The 18,815-nt window shown below is 43.9% G+C and overlaps 1 protein-coding gene across 3 annotated transcripts in view; it reads right to left on the reverse strand.

Moving 5' to 3' along the window:
• Positions 1-638: 638 nt before the first annotated feature.
• The window catches only part of Abcc12 (ATP binding cassette subfamily C member 12), a 62,048-nt gene continuing 43,871 nt past the window's right edge, over positions 639-18,815 (reverse strand). Inside the window, exons 22-29 of one of the 3 annotated variants that reach the window (XM_046435014.1) lie at positions 15,151-15,337; positions 9,291-9,380; positions 6,616-6,805; positions 6,004-6,163; positions 4,798-4,876; positions 3,666-3,779; positions 832-996; positions 639-725 (exon numbers count right to left, since the gene is read on the reverse strand). In XM_046435014.1, the coding sequence (XP_046290970.1) occupies positions 639-725; positions 832-996; positions 3,666-3,779; positions 4,798-4,876; positions 6,004-6,163; positions 6,616-6,805; positions 9,291-9,380; positions 15,151-15,337 (1,072 nt within the window). The remainder of the gene's footprint in view (positions 726-831; positions 997-3,665; positions 3,780-4,797; positions 4,877-6,003; positions 6,164-6,615; positions 6,806-9,290; positions 9,381-15,150; positions 15,338-18,815) is intronic. The other 2 variants (XM_046435015.1, XM_046435017.1) reach the window with 2 other exon arrangements.

The following is an 18,815-nucleotide window of genomic DNA, read 5'->3' on the forward strand; positions in this document are numbered from 1 at the left end:
AAATGTCATTTGTAGAGAAACTCTAACATTTTTGTTTTCCTGGTTATTTTAACAGATCAATTGGAACATACAATATGATTTTCAAAATAATTTTTTTTTTTTTTACCAAACACTATAATCACTCAAGCTACAGATCTGTGTAGTTACTGCTTATCACGCAGTCAAGATAGAAGTGAATAGAAGTTAAACAGGAAGAGAACTCTACTCTTTTCCCTTCTGATAATAAGGTAAGAAACCTTGTAAGCTCCAAGCCTAGGCATTTTCCCATTCTGTTTGCTTTGACTGATTTTCAACAGAAAGTTGCAATGTTTCCATTCTCAGGTACTCGGATGATATTGATGAAGACACATGAGGGACCCCTGGGGTTCTAGGAGGTGAGGGGAAGCTTTTTAATCCATTAGCTCCCATCTGCCTCTGTCCACCACCCAGAACCAACCCCAAGCCTTCCAGCTGAAGTGAAGTTTCATGGGATGGGTAGGAAAGAGGACTCAACCTCAGGCCCAGATGGACCCAGTACTCCAAGGGTGGGAGGGGCTGTGGCCAGGGCACCCAGCTGAGCTGATAGCTCTGGCTCCTGCAGTCTCATCCTACTTATCTCACACACCCTCCTCCTGCCCTCAGATCAGCCCCAGGGATTTTTACAGTCGGACTTCTGTCGCCAGTAGCATTGCAAATGCAGAATTGGGCTTCTCAGCAAGGACTTCTGGTTTGTCAAATTCAATCACCTAAAAGAGAAGAAGAAATGAAATTAAAAAAAAAAAAAATCACCCACCATAATGCCCAAACTACTGAAGGCTTTGGGGAGGTGAAGCCAACCACAGCTTTCTGCACCTTCCCATTTTCCATGACCAGGACACGGTCGCAGTTGAGAACGGTGTTGAGGCGGTGGGCGATGGTCAACACCGTGCAGCCTTTGAAGGCATCTTTGATGGTACTCTGAACGAGGGTGTCTGTCTTGGAGTCCATAGAGGCGGTGGCTTCATCCAGGAGAATGATCTGTCAAGGAATAAACACTGTAAAAATCATGCTAAGCCAAAGCTGTGCCAAGGGGGAAATTTACAGTCTCAGCTCTATTTATTAAAAAGAGGGAGAAAAGCACCCATTTTTTAAAAAAATTACAAAAGAAAAGAGAAAGAACAGTCAAATCACACCCACTTCACCTTCCTTAGAGAGGCTTGCTGGAGGAACAAGACTGTATGTTCACCAGCCTCCTTTTTTTAATGGTGTATTCTAATGTTACAAATATGTAGAAAGAAACCTTGAATTCATCCCATTTATTAAGTCTTGATTTTAATTCTTGCGCTATAGGAGTCTTATTAAGGAATCGGGGCCTAATCCCACATGATGGAGATTAGGGCCTACTTTTTCTTCTATTAGACGCAGGGTCTCTGGTTTAATTCCTAGGTCCTTGGTCCACTTTGAGTTGAGTTTTGTGCATGGTGAGAGACAGGGGTTAATTTCATTTTGTTGCATATGGATTCAAACTAAAAAGCTTCTTCTCAGCAAAATAAACAGGGAGTGAATAGAGAGCCTACATCTTGGGAGCAAATTTTTACCACTTGTACATCAGATAGAACATTAATCTCTAGGGTATACAAAGAACTCAAAAAGCTAAACACCAAAATAACCCATTCAATAAATGGGCCAAGGAAATGAGCAGACACTTCTCAGAAGAGGATATATAATCAATCAACAAATATATGAAAAAATGTTCAACATATCTAGCAGCTATTATGAATACAAACAACCTTAAGTGTTGGCAAGGATGTGGGTGAAAAGTCACACTCATACATTGCTGGTGGGACAGCAAATTGGTGCAGCCAATATGGAAAGCAGTATGGGAATGGAACCACCATTTGACCCAGCTATCCCGCTCCTCTGTTTATATCCAAAGGACTTAAAAACAGCATACTACAGGGACACAGCCACATCAATGTTTATAGCAGCACAATTCACAATAGCTAAACTGTGGAGCCAACCTAGATGCCCTTCAGTAGATGAATGGATAAAGAAAATGTGGTATATATACACAATGGAATATTATTCAGCATTAAAATAGAATAAAAGCATGGCATTTGCAGGTAAATGGATGGAGTTGGAGAATATAATGCTAAGTGAAGTTGGCTAATCCCAAAAAAACAAATGTTGAATGTTTTCTCTGATATAAGGAGGCTGATTCATAGTGGGGTTCGGGAAGGGGAGCATGGGAGGAGTAGATGAACTCTAGATAGGGCAAAAGTGGGAGGGGAAGGGAGGGGTGTGGGGATAGGAAAGATGGTAGAATGAGATGGACATCTTTACCCTAAGTACATGTATGAAGACATAAACATGTGACTCTACATTGTGTGCAACCAGAGATATGAAAAATTGTGCTCTCTATGTGTAATATGAATTGTAATGCATTCTGCCATCAAATATAACAAATTAGAATAAAATTTTTTTAAAAAAAGGAACCTTGAAGAGACCTTCAGCAAACCAGCATGGGGTATAAAAACAACACTTACATACATTTGCTACTGCTGCTATAGCAAATGACCACAAACTTTGGGGCTTAAAATGACAACAAATATATCATCTTATAGTTTTAGAAGCCAACAATCCCCCAAATCAAGATGTAATCAGGGCTGCATTCCTCTAGCAGACTCCTATCCAGATTCTAGAGGCCACCTGCATTCTTTAGCCCATGGTCCCTTCCTGGAATCACACCTCCTTCTCTCTTTGACTCTCCTTCTTGCTTCTTATAAAGACTTATGAATAGACTATGCCCAATGAGATACAGGAAAATCTCTCCATCTTAAGATCCTGAACTTAAGCCTGTCTTCAAAGTTTTTTCTGCCATGTAAGTGAACATATTTTACATGTCTGGGGTATCATGGCATGCACATACTTCTTCTTCTTTTTTTTTTTTTTTCCTTTTGTAGAGGGAGCATTACTCTGCTTACCACAGCACTGATTTGATTTTACAAATTAGAGAGCTTAAATTCAACTCCCACCTCTTCTGGACCTTGGTCTAGTTACTTCTCCATGGTTCCATTCTCTCATGGGAAGGGGAGTTAGCTTTATTATGAGACAGAAATGTAAAGACACAGAAGCACTTAGCATGAGCACTGCCAAGCAGTCCTGGCTGCCTTTCCCCTGCCACCAGCACATCTACAGAATACACACGTGTGTCCCACCCTTGATGAGGAATCAGAGTGGGATTTCCTAAACAATGGCATTCTCCAAATCAGTACGCAAGGCTAGCTAAGTCACTTAAAAAAAAAAATGGGAATGCGTTTTACAAATTGTGAATGCTAGCATTCTGTTGGCCTTCTTGAGTGTCCTGGGTACTGTTTCTGAGGACTCAGAATTGTTCAGGGACAAAGGGAAAAAGTTGAAAGACAGATTTTTCAAACTCAAACCACTTAGGGGAACAGAGAGAATACCTAAGCAAGACCTCCTGGTGGGGCAGCCCAGGGGAGGAAGATGCTACTGCTGAAAATGGCTGTTATTTTTCAATTTTTACCCCTCACAACTTTGTCTTAAGAAAAAGTGATCGGTTTTTAAATGGCTCAATTGCTCTGTCTTTGCTGAAAGACAAACGCCGGGCCCAGTCTCCTGGATTGAGCTGCACTGCAGGAAATATCCAAAATTTGACCAATCCATTTTCCGTGCTGTTTCCTTACTTTTGAATTACGAAGAAGGGCTCGGGCCATACAAAGCAGCTGACGTTCCCCTACTGAGAAGTTTTCCCCATTTTCTGTGACTTCTGCTTGTAATTTTTCCGGGAGTTTCATTATCTATAAAACATAGAAAATGCCACATTTATGCTGATGATCTATAAAATTGTCCTGAATCGTCTGTATTGATTGCCCCCTTCTCTTGCATTTATCAGCTTGCTTTATTTTACTGTAGAAAAGAAAGTGCAAAACAACAATCATTTCAATATTGCAAACAGGCACCAGGGAAAGACCAGGGAGGAGGCGGACATTAATAATTTAAAATCACAGCGTGACTCATAGAACCCCGTAGACAACTCACCAAAAGAGTACAAATGATGCACAGACGGTTCCAGAGAACACACATACAAAGAGAAATGGCTTTTAGGGTGGCTACTGTGGGACAGGAACATTTGGGGCTGACAGGGTCATGGGCAAGGGCTGATTTATTCAGTGCAAAAAGCCAGAGTGACTTTGAGAGATGCTCATGCTGGCACCATGTGGCTTCACAGGCAGGATACTCATCTGCTGACCCCACCTGAGACTGCAGCTCTGACGGGGAGGCTCCCTGATCACAGATGACTCAGTCTCCTCAAACCAGCCGTATTTGTCATTCCCAGGACAGGCCATACCCCCTTATCTTCCTGTGGCTTATCTGTCCTGATAAATAAATGAGGCCACTGGCCTCATAATAAGGCATAACTCCCCTTCTAAAATCAGCTGGACTTGGGTTCATGTCTCTATTCTGCTACTCACTGACCTGGACATGTCTCTTCCTTGAGCTTTAATTTCTGCATCCCTAAATTGAGGGGTAAGAGCACCAACCTCAGAGAGCTGTTGCAAGGACTGAGTGAGGTCGATGCTTGTAGGACACTTAACTGGATCATTGCAGAACCATAATAAAAGTGCCTATGGCTGCTTTTTATTTAAAAAAGAAAAAGAGCAAATAAGGATTGTATTCTACTGACATATGTGGCATCCACAGAATAAACCTGGCCTAGTGCTGTTCCAAGTGCTCATCAAATTTAAACCTGGACCAGGTATCTGGGGGGACTGAGACTGGGAAATGGACTCATCCTGAATAGTCCCAGAAACCTACTGTGTCTTTCATGAATGTTCTCTCCAGAACCTGCCAGAGCATCTCATCGGTGTGACTCTCAAAGGGATCCAAGTTGTACCTGCAACAAAGGAGAAGAGAGGGAGCTGGATTTCCTAGGGCGAGAGAATGGGGGTTGGGGGGTCCTTCCAAAGACAAGAACATGGGGAAGGAGTGGGATGCTGGAAGGAGCCATGGGCCAAGGAATGCAGGTGGCCTCTAGAAGCTGGAAAAGACAAAGTAATGGTTTCTTTGTGGGACAGGTAGGGAAGAACAGGAGGGGGCAGGTGTCGAGCCTGCAGCTCCAAGAACCGTGCTCAGCCCTGGCCATGATACCAAACACCCACAACTCTGCAATGACTCAGAGACCACTGAGGCAGACGGAAATGCGAAGCCCTGCAGAGAGGAAGGCACAACACTTGGCCTCTCTATGTCACTGGGCAGCAAAGTAGGTTTGACCTTCCATAAATTCTTGGCAGTAACTCAAGCTGGCATTCCAAATTTGCTCAGCCTTCAGAGGCCAGAAGTACCTCTGCAGCTCCCAGGACCTTGCACAGGGTTGAGCATCTCATAGGCAGGATGTAAGTCTCGTGTTTCAAGATGTATTTCTCCTACAAGCCACGCTATAGGCCTCATTCGGTGCTCCATTTGAGGGAATGTCCCTCTCACTGGGACCAACTGAGAGCTGCGGTTTCCTTCTCATGCTTTGACCTCAGATCCTGGGCCCGTGGAAATTGCAATCCTGCTGCTCTTTTACTTGAACAGCTTCTGCTTGCTCTTTAGTAGGAACAGATTAATGCACTTCCAAGAGATGGCTTCACATGCAAGGCTACCATCCATCTATTCCATTATGCACTCTGGGGTATCTTTGAAAGTGGCCATTACTAAGCCAGATGAAATGCCGGGATACAGGCATAAAATAAGTTTGTCCAGGGCCAACCGGGATATCTTCTCACCCTACATATCAAAGCATCTTGCTTATTAATAATGTAGTTTCTGAAATGCAAAGCTCATGGCTCTCTTCCCCATTTCCTTCGAAGGCTTTACTCAAAAAAAAAAAAAAAAAAAAAAAAAAAAAACAGGTACCAACAGCCCATGGAGATGCTGCCTCCCTGAGACAGGACAGCCCCAGGCCAGTCAAGCCCTGAGGACTGTGGGTCTGGTTTCACTATCCAAAAATAGGAATGCAGGATGATCAAAAACAGCTACCTTACTGTACCTACAAACAGGACAGGATCCTGGGGGATCACGGTCAGCTTGGTTCGGAGGTCTTCCAAACTGATGGTACAGATATCCACCTCATCGATGAGGATCGTGCCGCCCGCTGGCTCCACCAGACGGAACAAGGCCATTCCCAGTGACGACTTTCCTGGGAACAGTAAAAGCCACAACAACAAATCCAACATTCGTTTGTGCTTCCATCATACCCCAGCATTTAATTAAAGGAATTTTTAATGCAACGAAAATGACTCTGTGTGGATGACTGTGCGGGCAGAAATTCCTCACTTGGGGGGAGGGGGGGCGGAAGCCTTGTCACAGTTAACCTGCCCGTCCTCGAAGGGGCCTTTAGCACACGAGTCATCCTCTGAGCCTCATTTCACCAGAATGAATCTCATTTAATTAATATAAAAACGGATGTGTGGTTGCTTCCAACTCACACAACCATTTAACCTGAAGTCCTAATTTACCAGTAAATAGATGTGAGGGGAAATTACAGCCGATCCAACACACATACCCTTCTCTCTCTGGTGTGGCCTAACACATTCAAGGCAGATTCAAGGAAAACAGCCTGAAAGAAACAAAAGCAGGGCTTGTCCTCACCAGAACCTGTTCTTCCAACGATCCCAACTGTCTGCCCACTTTCTATGTTTAGGTTCAGTCCGTTGAGAACAAGGGGAGTGTTGTCTCTGTATCTCATCTGATAGTCTCTGAAGGTTATCTCCCCGTGACTGGGCCAGTCCTTGGGACAGGCCCCCACTTTGAGGGGATGAGTGCTTTCGGGAACACAGGTCTGAAAAGCAGAATAACCAAAGACAGGTTAATAACTATTCATTTCCCCATTCGTTTAACTCATTCCTTCCTCTAACTCTAGGTTCTGGTGTTGAAGTTGTGGTGAAGTTGACCCATAAGAACCCTGGTCTCAAAAAAGCTCATGTTCCAGTGGGGACGTCAGATAATGAACAAGAAAAGCAATTAGAGATGCAGACAATAAAATAGAGCATTGGAACAGCCTATGGACTTGTGGGGTGGGCAGAGGAGAGGGAAGTAGGAGTATTTGAGGGCTGAAGAAAAAGTCTATGTGACATTGGAGCTGAGACCAAGAAATGCTGAGAAGATTCCAGTTCAGGGCCTTCTAGACAGAGGGGGCCAGAACCAACTTGGGTACTTTGAGGAATAGAAAGTCATGGGGCTGTACTGCTTAAGGAACAAGGGGAGCGTGACACGGGGGAACAAGCAGGGACAGCTCACACTGGGCCCCATGGACCTGGGCAATGTCAGCAGTGTGACCTTGAAGCTGTGGCAAATCCAGGCTGAGACTTGAGATTTGCAGAATTCAATCAGATACGATTTCAGTATCTACCAGAGCTATCAGGGTACTAGAAGTGAAAAGACAAGAATGCAGGATGTCCAGTTCAGTGGTCTTTAGAGTCAAATGGAAAAGGCATGTAAGTTTCCTTCCTGAGAGATGAAGAAATGCAAAGTCTAACGAAGGAGATCAGTTTAAGATTATATGACCATTATAAGACCAACCCCTCCTTTTAAGTTTTAAAGTTCCCTATTAACAACTAGAATTAGGGATCCCATATGCCCTGTCAGGGTGACTGACCAGCCCAGAAAAATTTCAATTAGCTGAAGAAATAATTGCTTTCTTACTATTTTTAAGCCTTGGAAGATGTAGAATTAAGAATAAAAATATTTAAGAGAAGAATAGCTGGGCTTGGTGGCACACACCTGTAACTCCAGTTATTCAGAAGGATAAGGCAGGAGGATCCCAAGTTCAAGGTCAACCTCAGCAACTTAACAAAAATGAGATCTGATCTCAACAACAACAAGAAAGTAAAATAAAAAGGGATGGGGGTGTGGCTCAGTGTTGCAATGTCCCTGGGTTCAATCCTTCAGAAAGGAGAGAAAGAGAGAGAAGGGGGAGGGAGCAATACTGTAATCATATATTTAGTTTAAGAAATCTGCATACTTTGTGTTCAAGTATTTATAATATGTATAGAATTAGGCTTTGTGATTCTAATTCAAAATATAAAATTGAATAATTGATTTAAACACAATTTTAAGTTAAAAGCTTTCTGTTTATACACGGCCTTGGAACTGTCACGAGAACTTAAAGCTCACCATATTTACAAGTTTAATTTATTAGATTTATACAAACTCAGGAAGGCTTGTTTGTTAAATCAGATTATTGAGGTACTTAAAAGGAAATTGAATGTATTAAATTTTAAAATGCAGTTTAAAATGTTTTAAGTGTTTAATTAAGTTTGTAAGTGGGACCAAACACTGTTCAAAGGCCCTTAAAAAGAGATTGCTAGGATCCCTTAGACTTCTTTTCAAAAGAATAACAGCACTAAAACAGGGTCCTCCATCTGAAATTGGTAATGGCTTCTTCGTGCTGAGTGGGGGTTGGGGGAGGGGGACTCCAACCCCCTACGAAGAAGATGGGAGTGGAAATGGCCTTTGTCTCCCTGCCTCTTCTCCTGAAAGTTCTGCTAATTTTCAGGAATTTCCGAGGTAGAATCTTTGAAGCAGTTAAGTTTCTCTTGCCTTCCTTTAAAGCTGACTTTGTGCTAAGTACATTAGCCCACACCTGCAATTCCAGCATCTCTGGAGGCTGAGGCAGGAGGATTGCAAATTCCAGGCCAGCCTCAGCAATGAAATGAGGCTCTAAGCAACTTAGTAAGACTCTGTCTCAATAAAAAAATAAAATAAAATAAAAAGGGCTGGGGATATGGCTCAGTAGTAAAGTATCCCTGAGGTCAATCCTCAGTGCCAAAAAAAAAAAAAACAAAAAAAAAAAACAAAAAAAAGAAGTTGGCTTTGAATAAAACCAACTTTCCTACCAATTTGACTCCAAATATTTCTGGAGCAGGGAGTGTTATACAGCCAGTCTCTTTCCTCCCAGGGGTTGGTACAGCTGCCCAGTAAGAGCAGCTGTGAATTGAACAGAAAAACTCTCAAAGAGAAGTGAAGCTGTTTTTATTTTTCAATTTACAACTTTAATCAAATATTAATTTTTAGAAACCAAAATGAGCCACTGAATTGTCTTTCCTGAGTATATAAACCACCTATAAAGAATTTTTTATTTTATAGAAAAAGCCTCACATTCAACACCAAGGACTTCGGTTTGTATTATAAACAGAGGTTTAAAGAAGAGGGGTGACTGGTCAGATTTGACTTTTTAAAAAGATCCCTTTCACATCAAAAAAAAAAAAAAAAGATTAAATACCCGCCTACTCCTGTCCCTTCTCATTCACACACTGGTTTCTTACCATAATGTACTCCCTTAGCAGCTCCACGGAGGTGAACTTGGCCTGGGTCTCTGTTCCTGTCCGCAGGCACACTTGGAGCAATCCGCTTAGCTATTGCAAAGGAGCAAGCAGTCGCCGTTAGAGGCCTTTCCTCCTCTGGGTTCTGCTCTCCCACCTTTCAGGGCTGCCCTTGAGGACCACCACCCCCTTTCTCACTCAGGGCCAGATGCACAGGAGGCCTGCATTCCCAGCCAGGCACCCCAAAGTGGAGATATATTCCTGTCGGGTTCTTTTGCCTTTTAACACTTCCTCTATGTCTGGAAACAAATGGTGTTTACATTTTCCCTGGCACTCCAGATGGCGGGAATCATCCCACCACCACGGCACCACTTTATCATTCACCTTTCTGTCTGAGCAGTGGGGACCTGCCGTCCAGTGGGAATGCTCCCTGGGGGCAGAACTGCTGGGTATCGCTTCTCACAGCACCTGGATGGGCTCTCCATCAAGGCCCCCTCCCCACTCTCCGCCCAACGCCAAGAAGGAATTGAAAGCTCAGCCACCACCGGAGACCACTAAACCATCTAGCCCATCTGCCCGCTTTACACATGAGACAATCATGTATTAAAATAAAAAAAATCATGTAGGGCAGAGGGATGGCTTGATAAGATGACCCACTTGAGGCCAGGATATCCCAGAAGGCTACCCTGAGATTTAGGGCTAATAGTGTTTTAGGATGAAGGATGCCCCCTCCCCCACCTGCCTAAGATATGTCCATATCCAAATTCCTGGAACCTGTGAAAGTTACCTCATTGGAAATAGGTCCTTTGCAGATATAATTAGGATCTTGAGAACATCCTGGATTACCTGGATGGACCCTAAAGCTAGTGACAGGTATCTTTACAAGAGACAGGATAAGTCACAGAGCAGAAAAGGGGATAGGCAGGCAAAGGCCGGAGTTAGAGTGAGGCAGTTGTAAGTCAAAGAATGCCAGCAGCCACCAGCAGCCTGGCCAGACCAGAAACAGCCTCCCCTGGAGCCTCAGAGGGATCACAGCCTTGCCAACACCTTGCTTGTGGACATCTGACCTTCCAAAGCGTGAGAGAATAAGTTTCTCTTTTTTTAAGTCACCAAGCTCGGGGTAATTTGTTGCAGCAGCCTTAGCACACACAGGGTGTAGGCAGTGAACCCAGAAAGTATGGAGGGGATGGGTGACATAGGAAGACTGGGAAGGCAGCCAATCCCAGGTGTGTGTTCATGAGAGGTCAGGGCAGCAGGCAACTGGGATTGGGTTGCACTGGGACACCATAGGGGCCACACCACAGAGTTGTTCCATGCCAGGGCAAGGAGTCATCCCTCAGTATCCTTGAGGGGCTGATTCCAGGGCACCACCACCATCACCCTTGGCAGATACGGAAATCCAAAGAGGCTCAAGATCTTTACATGAAATGGCATCATATTTGCATCTTACCTATGTACCTCCCCCAAAGAGTCTAAGTCACCTCTAGATTACCTCTAATATCTAACACAATGTAAACATTATGTAAAGGGCTGTCACACTGTATTTAGGGAATAGTGTCAAGAAAACTAGTTTACATGTTCAGTAGCGACACAGTAATTTTTTTTTCCTGAATATTTTCATTCTGCAGGTGGTTGAATCTGTGATGTGGAACATGTGGATTCTGAGGGTTAATGTATCCACTAACTCCCTTCAGTCACTGCTGAGGCTGTGAGAACCCCATCCCTTACATCTCCAGCTGTGCCCCTGGGCTTAGCCTAGCAGGAAAGAGTTAGAGGCAGGACCAGTCTTCTCTCATGACACACATAGATGACACACATTTATTAAGCAATAGTGATGGGCCCAGTACTGGTCAGGGGGCTGGTTTTCCCAGGTTGAACGTGATAGACAAGACCCTGCACTCGTGGGCTTACATTCTAATAGACTGGCAGGTGGAAATTTCAGGAACCATAAGAACAGGGTATTGATAAAATAGGAAGCTTTGGGTGACTGGCTAAGCCTAAGGTTGGGGAACTAGCCTACAGTGGGCAGGGAGGACTAGGTGAGCTGAGGTCTTTATGAGGAGATGTCCGCCAGGCAAACCTCAGGCGAGAAAGCTCTGGAAAGCAGCAAGCGACCCTCACAGAAGAAAGCCGTGGAGCCCAAGCAGGTGAATGCAGTGGGAAGAGCAGTGGCTGCAGACCCTCACAGGCCTCCGTTGCACCTACCTCCCTGCTCAACACAGGCCAGGGCTTCCCATTTCTCTTAGAGCGATGGCTCTCAACCTGGGTGATTATGTCCCCAGGGGACATTTGGCAATGTCTAGAGACATTTTTGGTTGTTCCAACCTGGGGGGAACATATTGGCATCTAATGGGTAGAGGCCAGGGAGGCTGTTGAACATCCTCAGGTACACAGGACAGCCCCACAGGAAAAGCATTATCTGCCGGGCATGCTGGCACCCAATAATCCCAGTGGATTGGGAGGCTGAGGCAGGAGGATCACGGGTTCAATGCCAGCCTCGGCAATCTAGCAAGGCCCTAAGCAACTCTGCGAGACCCTGCCTCTAAATAAAATACAAAACGGGCTGGGGATATGACTCTGTTGTTAAGCACCCAGGGGGCTCAATCCCCAGTACCCAAAAAAAGAAAAAGCATTATCTCACCCAAATGCATATTAGAATACAGGTAACACCCCTTCCCTGACTTACAAAGCCACACATTCTACCCCTGCCAACTCTTACCACTTTGCTTAGGCCACTCAGTCTTTTTCAGACTCTCAAACACACCAAGCTCAGGCCCCCAGGCCTTTCCCCGGCTCCTCTGCCTGCTGCACCCTTCCTCCCAGTCTCCTGTGGCTTGTTCTTTTTTGTTCTGGTCTCAGCTCGGAAGTCACCCCCCAGCAGAGGCCTCCTCAGGCTTTTGGTTGTAATGTTGCTCCCTCTTCCCCCATCGCTGTACCCCACTTTGTTATCTTCACTGCACTTCCTGAACCCTTATTGGTTATTTACTCACCACCATATTTATTCCAGCTCTGCACTAGAATGTCAGCCCCATGAGGGCAGGACAGTCAGATTGTTTGCTGCTAAATCCACAACAACCAGTAGAGTTCCTGGCTCACAGCAGCTGCTCAGGGGAGAGCTGGCAAATGAACTAACTGATCCTTTTCCTTGACAGAGGCACATTTCATTAAGAACAGGAGAAGTATGATCTCCCAAGGGCTTGGGCAGCCCACCCAGGTTTAGAATGTCCACATCAGCACAGAACTGGCCCCAGTAGGTGGCTCTTCTCCTCCACCATGGGAGGGGACGTTACTTTACATTGGCTTTCTTGCTCTGTGGTGTTTCCTGCCAATTTTTCATCAGTCCTCTGTTCTCAAGTGAAGCTCTGTTGTTTCGTTTCTGTGTTCTCCAAAGGGGTCTAATGCTGGAAAAGCCCCAGAGCCAGCTGGAGAAGCCATCCCATAAACCTTAATGTGTGCAAATTCTTCTCTGACCCCTACAGGAACGTTTGGAAACAATTTTACCGAGAGCCAATGATATTGCCCCAAACCATGACCTTAGATGGGGCAAGCTGTTTTACTTGGACCAATTAAGGGAAACCGTTCAACATCATCTGTTTGATTTTTTTTTTACTAGGCAGCAACAAATGAAAGCATCCATCCATGAGGGAAATTGGCTACCCAAGGAAAAATTCATTATTTTCCTTATCTTAAGAGTATAGAAGATATATTTTTGTTCCTCCTCTTTCCCAAATAACACTTAGAATGATATCAGAAAAATTTCTCCAAAAAAGAATAGACCCTTAACAGCAAGGGGATTGGAAAGAGATGAAATTGAATGAGAGAGTTACAAATTTCTGCAAGTTGGAAAGAGGATGAGAAACTTTTGATAAAATGGAAGCAGAATGGGCTAAAGGGATTTAAAGAGCCTTCTGTCTAGCAGAACCTAGAGAGCCTCCAGGTGTGAGGAGGAGCCCACAAAGAGGTTGTCAAATTCACAGTCTGTCTACAGAGACTCCTATTGGACCCATTTATTCACTTCCCTCTTCCAACCAGAAGTAGTGATACACTGTATCCCTAGGCACAGGTTGTGAACACATGTATATACACACAATTTCCCCTCTAAAGAAACTGAACTGACTACCTGGGGCTCCAGGAATCGTACCTAGATTAAAATTCCCTTTTAATTCTAGCATGTGGGTGTCTAACGGCCAGCTCTCTGGGTGCTTTCCTGCAGTGCTGCACCCAGCCCACCCATAGTCAGGAAGCTTCCTATGAAGAGAGACCTAGGAAGAAATTCACAAGTGCCAAAGAAGCCCTGAAAACCCAACCCACCCATTCTCCCATGCTTAAATGGAAACAGAGCAGGAGACAGCTGAGCAAATCTAATGGCATGAAAGAGCAAGAACTGGATAAACAACAACAAAAAAAAAAAAAAAAGAAAAAGAAAGAAAAAGAAAAAAAGTGACCCAAGAACAAACAGATATATATAAGTCAAAGAAGAGGAAAGAGTCTAAGGGTGGTGGTGGGGGGGCTCTAATAATATAAATGTCCTCAGAGAAATTTAAAACGCTTCATTGATTTAAAAAATTATTTTCTTGGAGGGGGAGGGGAGGGGAAGGGGGGAATGGAAGGACAGCAGAATAAAATAGACATTATTATTGCTGTGGGTATGACCAATGTAATTCTGCAACCTGTACACTCAGAAAAATGAGAAATTATATCCCTTCTGATTCAAATGTATGATATGTCAAGATCATTGTACCATCATGTGTAACTAATTAAAACAAATTAAAAAAAATAGAGAGAATAGATAAAAAATTATTTTCTTAAAAACAGAAAGAATCAGAGCTTGTGAAAATTAAACATATGAATATATGATTGTCAATCTTAAAATTCAAAGGAATAAAAACAGATTTATTCTCAGAAAAAAAAAACAAAAAGCAAGAACAGAAATTTTGAGATAAAAGAAACAGAAATTGATGCAGGAAATCTAATATGCAACCAATATACATGAGTCACAGGAAGAAAACAGAGAAAGGAAAGAAATTGTCAAAATGAAGGAGAAATTTCTCTGAATTGAAGGGAGATTTGACTTTAAAGTAAAAGAAGCCACAGCATCGAACAGAATATTTTAAAATGACCCATATTCTGAAACATTGTCCTGGAATTTCAAGTACCACTGGTAAGGACTACATTGGAAATGTTTCCAAAGAGGAAAATGGGAACCATATATCAAGGGACAAGTTCAAGAAGCATCAGACCTAGGTGGGTAGGCTTCAAATCCTGGCTTTTAGACATGACATGTGTGGGATCTTAGCAAGTCTTTCTGGGTCTCAGTTTCCTCATCTTTAATATGGGGCTTACAGTAGTATCATCATGGGAGGTAAATGAATTTATATAAAGCAAAGCAAATACCATGTGTTCACCTACTATTGTTGTTACTCAAAAGAAAATAAGCATCCAAGAAGATAAGCCAGTCATAGACACTGCCATGGCTCCTCCAGTATTTATTTCACAGCCCCCACTGAAGAGTAGCTATACAACTTCGTGGTGGCCTAAATCAATCATCTCAATCCCATTGAGCCACTAATTAGTTCTTGGATACCTAAATTAATCCAATAAGAGTAAAGCTCAGGATTTGTCCAGTGGTTAGGACAGGAAATATCTCCAGCCATAGACCCGAGAGGATGTTGATCACCATTGCATGACTATGAGGGAAGATATCACAGAAGGACAAAGACAAGAGCCGTGATCCAACTGTGCCTGAAGCCCACACAACTTCCCAACATTTTAATGATGCGAGCTACTAAACTCTCTTCACTGTGTTAAGCCCATTTGAGCTTTCTTTTGTGTCCAACCAAAAGCACCCTCCCTGATATGTTACCTGGATGATGTAAGACAGCGACAAGCCTTTGGACGAAGGACTGATTGAGGAGAAACTCAGGGTCACCAACAAGGCCACAACCAAGGTGACGATGTTCATGAGGATATCCATTCTTAAAGCAAACCACCTGAGAGCACAGTTAAAATACAGAAGGTGGCTGGAGTTTTCATCGTTTAGCATCTTAAACCTAAAATTAAGAAAATCAGACAAAACAAGAGGTCGGGTTATGCTTAGGTCACACGGACGAAGGATCAGGGCAACTGGAGGAATGAAGCCAGGGGCTCCTTACTCAAAGAGAAGCCCGTTCTCACACGGGAAAACTGAGCCTCTGTCCACCTTCTCTCTGCCACCACAGACATCTTTGATTTGCACATTTTTGAGAAATCCCATGTGGCGGTTGCCAGTGGTGCGAAGTGGGCTCTTTCTGTCTCTCCCCAGAGCTGGCGATTGGAACCCACAACTGAGAACAAAAGCTACTGAGAACTCACGTGGGGTGATCTACGTAAGGGGTGTGGGGAGGGAGGTGTCGTGGAGGAGGCCACCTTTGAGGAGAATCAGTGTCTGTGATGATGGTGAAGGAGGCAGGGAGGGTGTCGGCCTGGCTCCCCTCCCCACTTCAGACAGACAAGATTCAAAATCATTGCTTAGAAAGCTGGGGGGTCTCTTCAAGGACAGGAAGCTGACATCTCGTACCCCTGCCCATGTCCACCGAGCCAAAGGGCTCACTGAGAGAGAAAGAGCACCAGGCAGAGTAACAGAGAGGTGACCCAGCAGAGCACAGGGGCCAGACCCACCCCTGGTGTTCCTCATTCCCCAGACGAAAGCAGGGTGCATCCTGCCCGTTCCTGCAGTTCCTGGAGTGGAGGGGGCGGCAGGAAGAGGGCGTGTGAGTGGCAGGCTTGATGCAGCGTTCCTTCCAGCAGCAGGCAAAGGGGGAGCCAGTGGGAATGCTGTCAAGCAGCTCGCCAGCGGACCCAGCAAACCTGACGTGGCGATCCCGGCAGAGCTGCTTGGGATTTGGTCCTGTTGGGACCCCAGCCTGCCTTGGCCGCATCTGCCCAGTGAGCTGGGTCAGCAGGGCTGAGCCGCAGAGAAGGGCCCAGAGGCGGGCAGTCCCCTAGGAATGTCTGTTTTCTGATCCCCTCCCAATTCCCCTGCACCAGCATCAGAGGACCAGGCTCAGAGAAAAGGGAGAGTGAGTTTAAAAGAAAAAGGAAAGACTGGGTGCTCCCTAACTGCAAATCTGTCTCCCCCAGGCCCCCCATCACTCACTCACACACACACACACACACACACATACACACACGCAGCACAGCCTTGCCATGCCAAGTCTTGGGGGGAAAGAGAACCATGACTTGAGTTTCTGTACCACTGAATTTTTACGTAGACTGAAGTAACTATTAGAGACATAGATTTCTGGGCCATCGAGAGTTCCGTGACCTACTGAAAAGCGGGCTTCATCAGAACAATTGGTAGAAATTATCGGGGAGAAAAATGAAGACGTTTCAAAGTTTAAAGTCCTATGGAGTTTAGTTCCTCTATTGCCATGAATGTCTCGAGGCCATGCTAGTCCACCCTGTTCTTATAGTCCCCTTGGGGATTCTACCTGGAAGCAACTCTGACCAGCCTTCGTGGACTCTTTCTGCCTCCATTCTAACTATTTTCCTCTAAACCTTAACCAAGATATTCCTCCAAACACCACAGTGTTTCTGTTTCTCTGTGACAAATGCAATGCCCATCAGAAGCCCTCAGCCCTCTAAAAAGAAAGATGGGGAGAATGCGGAAGACCCCATCCGTCTAGTAGGGCCCAGCTCCCAAAGGGAGTCTCTGAGAAATCTTGAAGGAGAACCTGTGGGAAGACCAAGCTTGAGTCTGTTTTGTTTGTCAAGGGTGAAGAGATGCGCGGCTCTACAAACTTTTCTCATGATCAGGACGTGGAAAGGGTCTGTCTACCTGTGAGGCAGGACTCGGCAAACGATGTCAAACCTTGACATCAGGTCAAATTAGTCACAGGACCAGCTGCCGACTGAACCCAGGACAAACCGTCAAGTCCAGTCTATTGAGATCCTGGGCAGCCAGATGGAGAGACAGTGAGAGGGAGAAAGAGTTAGACCCAAGCATCAAAAGGGTGTGTTAGCTTTTTAAGGAAGGAAAAGGTAGGAAAGAAAAAAAAAAGTCTATGTTATAGAAGTTGCTTGAGATTCATCAAAGTTCATTTTCATTTCTTCCTTTGGCCATAGCTGGACTGCATTCCTGGCATCCTGTGCAGTGAGGTGAGCCCATGGGACAGAGATCAGGTCAATGAATGTACAGAAATGTGGAGGATCCTCACCAGGGTTGAGCCATAAAAACACCTTCTATGGGGTCCACCACCCTCCTCTCTCCCCGTCTCTTCCTAAGGCCTGTGGAGCAGAAAAGCCTTAGATAGAAAGAGATTATGTGCCTAAATGTGGAACAGAATCCCCTTCTCCTGCCCCACGGAACCTTGTTAAATTGGTACTTGAGGAATAAATATATATTGTTAAGATCTCAAGTCGGAGCTGGGTGTGGTGATGCATGCCTGTAATCCCAGCAGCTAGGGAGGCTGAGGCAGGAGGATAGCAAATTCAAAGCCAGCCTCAGCAACCACGAGGTTCTAAGCAACTCAGCAAAACCCTGTCTCTAAATAAAATACAAAATAGGGCTGGGGGTGTGGCTCAGTGGTCATAATGTGGAGAACCTACTGTGATTCATACATTTTTCTATGGTATTTTGAAGTTTGGAGCTGGAAGACTCCAGAGAAATTTACTAATCTAGTCCCCAAGTTTTAACAAGGAGCAAACTGATCTATCCACAAAATTAAAATAAATGTGGCCTTTAAAAAATATTTTTACAAAGAACATGTAATAACATGAAAAATGGGATTTAAAATATGTAAGTTTAAAAAAGGCAATAAAATGATTATAAATATTTAAGAAAAAAATCTTGAAGGGTTGGGGATATGCTCAAGTGGTAGCACGCTTGCCTGGTGTGAATGAGGCACTGGGTTCTATCCTCAGTACCACATAAAAATAAAATAAAGATACTGTGTCCACCTAAAAAAACTAAAAAATAAATACTTTTTTTAAAAAAAGGACATTGTAATGTTATGTGTAACTAAGTAAAACAAAAAATAATAATAATTGGGAAAAATCATTTAACATTTAGAGGCATGTTTAATAAAATTAGTATTTTAAGTTAAAAAAAAAAAGGAAAATCTTGAATAGAATCTTCTGATCCATGGTTAGATGTGCCACTGGCCTCCTAAACCTAATTGATTAGAATAAAAGAAAAGAAAGGAAGGAAATACAGGTTGAGTATTACTATCTGAAATCTTTAAGACCAGAAGTGTTTCAGATTAGGTTGTTTTTTTCCCCAGATTTTAGAATATTTACATAGACATAATGAGCTGTCTTGGGAAGGAGACTCAAATCTAAACTAAATTCATTTATGTTTGATATATGCCTTGTACACATAGCCTGTGGATAATTTTCATACAATACTTTTACTGTGTTTGTATGACTGTGACCCATTCCATGAGGTCAAGTGTGGAATTTTCCACTTATGTAGACACATCAAAAAGTTTTGTGCTCTGGACCATTGCAGATTTCAGATTTTCAGATTCGGGGTATTCAACCTGTATATGA

The sequence above is a fragment of the Marmota monax genome, unplaced genomic scaffold (genome assembly GCF_021218885.2).
Source record: "Marmota monax isolate L192 unplaced genomic scaffold, Marmota_monax_Labrador192_F-V1.1 WCK01_AAM20220418_F8-fsc00024, whole genome shotgun sequence".
Classification (NCBI taxonomy): domain Eukaryota; kingdom Metazoa; phylum Chordata; class Mammalia; order Rodentia; family Sciuridae; genus Marmota; species Marmota monax.